General features: G+C 38.4%; 1 protein-coding gene across 1 annotated transcript in view; it reads right to left on the reverse strand.

Annotated features, from left to right (window-relative positions):
• LOC115227584 (cilia- and flagella-associated protein 221-like) overlaps nt 1-7,500 on the reverse strand; it is a 66,078-nt gene that overhangs the window by 43,630 nt on the left and 14,948 nt on the right. Inside the window, exons 2-3 of the mRNA XM_029798369.2 lie at nt 3,457-3,558; nt 4-222 (exon numbers count right to left, since the gene is read on the reverse strand). Coding sequence (XP_029654229.1) covers nt 4-222; nt 3,457-3,462 — 225 coding nt within the window. The 5' untranslated portion in view covers nt 3,463-3,558. The remainder of the gene's footprint in view (nt 1-3; nt 223-3,456; nt 3,559-7,500) is intronic.

Here is a 7,500-nt window from a genome sequence, read left to right on the forward strand (position 1 = left end):
TACAAACATGAACTCTGCCGAATTCTTCAAATGATGCTGCATAAAGTCTGGCATCTTAAATTTCATTACAGTTTCATCACTGACACTGCTGTCCATTATTGGTGGAGATAACCTCTTTGCAGTGCCAGATTTTTCGAGGGTTTCCGGGTGCTTTTTCTTGGGTGGTTTACCTTTCTTTTTGTATTTCAAAGATGAATCGACGGCGGCCAGAGACGTCCTTGCCTTGATGGAATCAAAGAGAGGTTTCATGAGGAAAAAAGAAAGAGGAAAACAACAATTTTCAGTGAGATGAGTATAAAAGTGACGAAGAAGAAAGTTAATAATAAGGCTGCAAAACTGTACTCCATTCTTCTCATGCATCAAACTAATACACCTGCTTGTTGTTCCTTCACCTGTATTTGTCTTCTATTTTCTATATATTTGAACCATATATATATATATATATATATATAATAAAAATACGTTTCAAAAAGAAAATAGAAACTACACGTGGAGGAGACATGGAGAAAGTAAGAAGAAAAAAACAAAAATGCATATTGAATATCAAAAAAATAAAGGCTTTTTTATGACAAGTAATGATAAATATATACAATTAGATGAACTGAGGTAGAATTAAGAGGAATAAAAGTCAGTATTATGAATTGTTAAAGGGATTCAAAGTCATACCGGTTTTGTCAATTACTGTTCACTGCCTTTGAATGCGCACCAATTACCAAATGGTGTTGGGTCTACTAGTCCCTGAGTAAAAAGATTATGTGTAAGGGAGGTAAGTAGTTCTGGATGTGGTGCAGTTAGTGTAGATATAATACTGTAATATGAATGGTGTAATATATATATGTAGATATATATGTATGTATGTATGTATGTATGTATACATATATGTATGTATATATATATAAATAATGAGGGAGATAAATTAATATTAATTTTAATATCAATTTAAATTAATATTATATAATGGATTCTCTTGTCATGAAAGACAAATCAGGGTTCAGTAAAATAAAGCATTAATCATGTTCTATAGACACATATATATCTCTCGAGGCCTGCTGGTGCATTGCAAACCTTTTGGTATATGGAACGTGTTGAGGACTCAGTTTGCTTGAGTGCTTGAGGATCATTTACTATGGGTTTACATGAGTGGATGGCAAGGCCTGCTTTGCTTTGTGCCACAAAAACCACGATGGCAGATACGGTTTCCATTTAGAGGAGCAGTGTTTTGCAAGCATGCCTTCATACTTGCGCAAAGTTGGTCCCAACGTTGGAGTCAAATTTGCTCCAATCTTTGAACTGAGGAGAAGCAGGACTGGTACTAGGTCCTACATTCTAATGTTTGCTTTCTCCAAGATGTTGATGGAATATTGCATCACTTCAGATTGTCTTTAGCTTGTCATTGAAGTGAAAGAGCAGCCTCTCTGTTGGGAATTGGCCAAGAAGTTCGCTTTGCAATTCAGATATCACTCGTACATGAGGGATGACATGACCATCTAAGGTCATCTCACATGATGAGGATGGCTTCAATATCTGATATGTTGCATTTTGAACCATATAGATCACTAGCCACTAAACTTTTTTCTATTTTCTCTCCCAGTTTATTTCTGTGTTCCTTTCTGTCAAAGAGTGTAGGCTCGAAACGTAAGAGTGTAGGCTCGAAACTTTCTCACTTCCCGAGCATTAAACTAATACATTTGTTTCTACATCCATCTTCGCCTTTTGTTATTTTGTAAATTCTCACTGTATATATATATATATATATATATATATACGGAGATGTACTTGCATAACAAGTGATTTGATCTGAGATTGTGTGCTGAAACGAAAACAATTGCAGCGTGGAAGGTGTTTGTAAGCCATTTAAGAAACACACAAAAGCCATTCAATTCACTTCAACATTTAAGTTTAATTTGTCAAAATATTTTCGTCACTTTAAGACCGCGACCTGTTCACTGACAAAAGAAGAGATGCAACGCAAATTTTTGTCAGTGAACAGGTCGCGGTCTTAAAGCAACGAAAATATTTTGACAAATTAAACTTAAATGTTGAAGTGAATCGAACGGCTTTTGTGTGTTTCTTAAATGGCTTACAAACACTTTCCATGCTGTATATATATATATATACATATATGTTATATATATATGTTATTGAATTTAATCTTATGTGTGCATTGCTATAGCACACCAGCAATTAATTCTTACACTATCTATCTATATATAGTCATAGATTGGTGGTTTGATTCGATTAGTCCCCAGTTCAATTCATGTATGTGATGTTGATAAGCAACACACAATTGGCAAAATATCAGTATCCGTCATTCCTGAATTTGATCAAATGTGGATTGCCTTGCCTGACTATAACATTCAGGTGTTTTGACACCCAGAGTTATGAGGGAGTCGTCCCTCAAGAGCTCTGGCAAAGAAAACTGCCAAAAAAACAAAAGTGTGGTAGGCATGGCTGTGTGGTAAGAAGTTTGCTTTTTAACCATATGGTTCTGGGTTCAGTCCCAACTTACTACCGATGCAGCTTCCTTCCACAAAAAACTTAATTAAATGTGGTGACACCACCAAAGAGATAGATGTCTCCATACTAGCCTTGGAGAAGAACATAAGCAATCTTTTATCAAGAAACTATATTGATCCACCGCCTCAACCCAAGGATCAACAGTCCATCGGGGAGGGGCCAGTGGCTCTTATGAATACATCATGGTGATTATGGCCAACATCATAACATATGCTACTAACACTATCTTCCATCACCATGATGTGAAAATACATCAAAGACCAGCTTAGAGAGTTGCTTACACCAATTGTTGGAGAGTTGCTACTGCTGATAACCCAAATACCAAGCAGTTTAAAAATACAATAACGAAATTAAAGTAAATACACGTTTCTTGGACTGCTTCTTTCTGAAGATAGGCCTTTGCACCCAAAATATAAAGGTTTTTGCAAAACTTTCTGAATTGTTAAAAACTTTCTTTATTTCCCTTTTCTTTTTCTACATTTGTTGGTCTGAGTGAAATACGGCACTCTTGTGCGTTGTGAGTGTTTACATCCAGTAAATTAGCGATTCAGCAGAAGCGACCGATAGAATAAGTACTAGGTTTACAAAGAATAAGTCCTAGGGTCAATTTGCTAAGCTAAAGGCGATGCTCCAGCATGGCCACAGTCAAATGACTGAAACAAAAAAAGTAAAAAAGTGAAAGAGTAAAGAGCATATATCTATATGTAGTCACAATATAAATATATAGAAATATATTTAGATAGAGGAAAGATAGATATATAGATAGACAGACATATAGATATATCTTTTACTTTTATTAGTTTTAGCCAATTGACTGCAGCCATGCTGGAGCACAGCCATGAAGTATTTTAGGATATACTGTATTTTAGTATAGTATGTATTGAATATGCTGTAATAATTCAAGAAACATGGATCAAAACAAATATGAAACTTACTCACCGTCATGGGCGTGTACCTTTCAGGATCTGGGTGCAAGTAGGAGACAGCTGCTTCGTGTATATCGCATGGTTCATATTCTTGTAGTTTGTAATACTGAGGTACCTAGGGAAACAATAACAACAACAACATCAACAAGGAGTTACTGAATGAATACAAACCAACACGGAAGCTTCTAGAAATAGCAATAGAAAATTCTCACCTAAACCACCACCCCCACCACCTCATGTAGTGCCTGACTGTCTTTAGAAATAATGATCATATTGAATGATAATCCTGAGCACAAACACGGGATGTGTGGTTAAGAAATTTGCTTCCCATCCACATGGTTTTGAGTTCAATCCCACTGCACAGCATCTTGGGCAAGTGCCTTCTCTATAGCAGCAGACAGACTGAAACCTTGTCAGTGGGCTTGGTAAACAGAAACTGAAAGAAACCCATCATGTATATGGACATGTGTGTGTGTGTGTGCACATGTGTGCAAGTGTTATGTTTGTGTCTCCTTTTCTTCACATTGCGTGATACCTGTGAGTGTCACAATCGTACAACAGCATCGACCATTTCAAATATTCTGCAAATGAAAGCATGTGGCTTAGTGGTTAGGATGTTGGACTCATGATCATAAGGTTGTGGTTTCAATTCCTCTTGTAAGCAATTGTATTCTTGAGCAAAACAAGTCATTTCACGTTGCTTCAGTCCATTCCGCTGGCAAAAGTTAGGAATCCTGTGATGGACTGGCATCTCATCCAGGTCAGGAACTTTTTATGTGATGGAAACTGAGAAATCAGTCCCAGGACTTATTCTTTGTAAGCCTAGTACTTATTCTATTGATCTCTTTTGCCGAAGAACTAGGTTACCAGGACGTAAATACACCATGATTGGTTGTCAAGTGATGGTGAAAGAACAAACACAGACACACAAATATACACACACACATATATATATACAACGGGCCTCTTTCAGTTTCCGTCTACTAAATCCACTCACAAGGCTTTGGTCAGCCTGAAACTGTAGTAGAAGACACTTGCCCAAGGTGCCATGCAGCGGTACTGAACCCAGAACCATGTAGTTGGTAAGCAAACTATTTACCACACAGCCACTCCTGCACCTATATATATGACAGGCTTCTTTAAGTTTCTGTCTACAAAATCCACTCACAAGGCTTTGGTCAGCTTGAAGATATAGTAAAAGACACTTGTCCAAGGTGCCATGCAGTGGGACCGAACCTAGAACCATGTGGTTGGTAAGCAAGCTACTTACCACATAGCCACTCCTTCACCTATACGCATCTTTTAAACCACTGTTATAAAATAATTGCCAAACAAGGAAGCAATTATTTTGGAAAGAAAATAGAAACGTTTAACAAGGTCAGTTTGGATAACACTACCAACAGTGTTCTTCACATCAATAACAGACTTGGATGTATCGTGGCAGAAAATGAAGTCTAAGTAAACCAATATATCTGATAAAAATATCAGAGCCGGAACTGCTTTGAGAAGCCAAGAACTTACCAGCCTGTGGAAAACGTTTATTAATATTGAGAGTCAAAGATTGAAATGCTTATTGCATAACTTCAACCACATCCTTCCTCAGTTATGGATAATGATTTTCATATTTCTATGTCCATACCTGTGGGGTGAAATAGGTATTTGTCAATTCAGCTCTATGCTTATGAATTCTAAGAAGGGAACAAGGAAGCTGTTCCTTTTTTTTTGTTTACAGTTAGATGTTTTTCTTTCATTCTTTAACACCGCATGCGTGCACACACACACACACACACATGCGCACTCACATGCACACACTTGCTCATTCACACACACATACACACATATACACTTGTTCATACATACACACACACACATACAACATGCATGCACACACATATGCACACACACTTGCTCATTCACACACACACACATACACACATATGTGCACACACACACACACGTACACTTGGTCATACATACACACACACATACCACATGCACACACACTTGCTTATATATGCACACATACACTTGTTTATACACACACATACAACTTGCTCATATAAACACACGCACACACATTTGCACATACATGTGCATGCACACACATACACACACACACACACACACACACACACTTGCTCATACATGCACATACAAATGCACTTGCTCATACATGTATGTACACCCACACACACGTGCACACAAACACTTGCTTGTATATGCACACATACACTTGTTTATACACGCACATATAACTTGCTCATATAAAACACACACACACCACACACACATGCGCACTCACATGCACACACTTGCTCATTCACACACACATACACACATATACACTTGTTCATACATACACACACACACATACAACATGCATGCACACACATATGCACACACACTTGCCTCATTCACACACACACACATACACACATATGTGCACACACACACACACACACACACGTACACTTGGTCATACATACACACACACATACCACATGCACACACACTTGCTTATATATGCACACATACACTTGTTTATACACACACATACAACTTGCTCATATAAACACACGCACACACATTTGCACATACATGTGCATGCACACACATACACATACACACACACACACACACACACACACACACACACTTGCTCATACATGCACATACAAATGCACTTGCTCATACATGTATGTACACCCACACACACGTGCACACAAACACTTGCTTGTATATGCACACATACACTTGTTTATACACGCACATATAACTTGCTCATATAAACACACACACACGCACATACAAACACTTGCTTATAAATGCACACACACATGAACATGCACATACATATGCACACACACACTTGATCATATATGCACAGACACAATGCTGCTAACACACACATACACATGCACACTAACATACAGGCATATGCACACACATGCACATACACAATTCTGCTAAAACACACAGATATGCATGCACACAAACAGACACATACATGTGCACACGCAAACACACACACACAGTGCTGCTAACACACACATACAAGTACACACACACACACAAGGAAATGAGTGTAGCCTAGTAGCTATTTTCATCAGAGCAGTATGTACAAGGCAATATTACACCTGCCTAAGGTGGCAACCTGGCAGAATCGTTAGAACACAGGGCGTAATGCTTAGTGGTATTTCGTCTGTCTTTACATTCTGAGTTCAAATTCCGCCAAGGTCAACTTTGCCGTTCATCTTTTCAGGGTCAATAAATTAAGTACCAGTTGCATACTGGGGTCAATCTAATTGACTGGCCCTCACCTCCCCAAAAATTTCAGGCCTTGTGCCTAGAACAAAAAAGAATATTGCACCTGCTTAAGGTAGTGAGCTGGCAGAATTGTTAGCATGCTGGATGAAATGCTTAGCGGTATTTCACCCATTGCGAGCTGGCAGAAACGTTAGCACGTCAGGCGAAATGCTTAGCGGTATTTCGTCTGCCGTTATGTTGTGAGTTCAAATTCCGCCGAGGTCGACTTTGCCTTTCATCCTTTCGAGGTCGATAAATTAAGTACCAGTTACGCACTGGGGTCGATGTATTCGACTTAATACCTATGTCTGTCCTTGTTTGTCCCCTCTGTGTTTAGCCCCTTGTGGGTAATAAAGAAATAGGTATTTCACCCATTGCTATATTCTGAGTTCAAATTACACTGAGGTCGACTTTGCCTTTCATCCTTTCAGGTCAATAAATTAAATATCAGTGAAACACTGGGGTCAATGTAATCAACTAGTCCCCTCCCCTCAAATTTCAGGCCTTATGCCTTTAGTAGAAAGGAATATTACACCTGCCTGTAAAGTATTAAGCACCAGTTGCATACTGGGGTCAATCTAATTGACTGGCCCTCACCTCCCCAAAAATTTCAGGCCTTGTGCCTAGAACTGAAAAGAATATTGCACCTGCTTAAGGTAGTGAGTTCGCAGAACCATTAGCATGGTAAAATGCTTAGTGGTATTTCATCTGTTTTTACATTCAGAGTTCAAATTTCACCAGGGTCGACTTT

The sequence above is a fragment of the Octopus sinensis genome, unplaced genomic scaffold, assembly GCF_006345805.1.
Source record: "Octopus sinensis unplaced genomic scaffold, ASM634580v1 Contig05058_ERROPOS156467, whole genome shotgun sequence".
Lineage (NCBI taxonomy): Eukaryota > Metazoa > Mollusca > Cephalopoda > Octopoda > Octopodidae > Octopus > Octopus sinensis.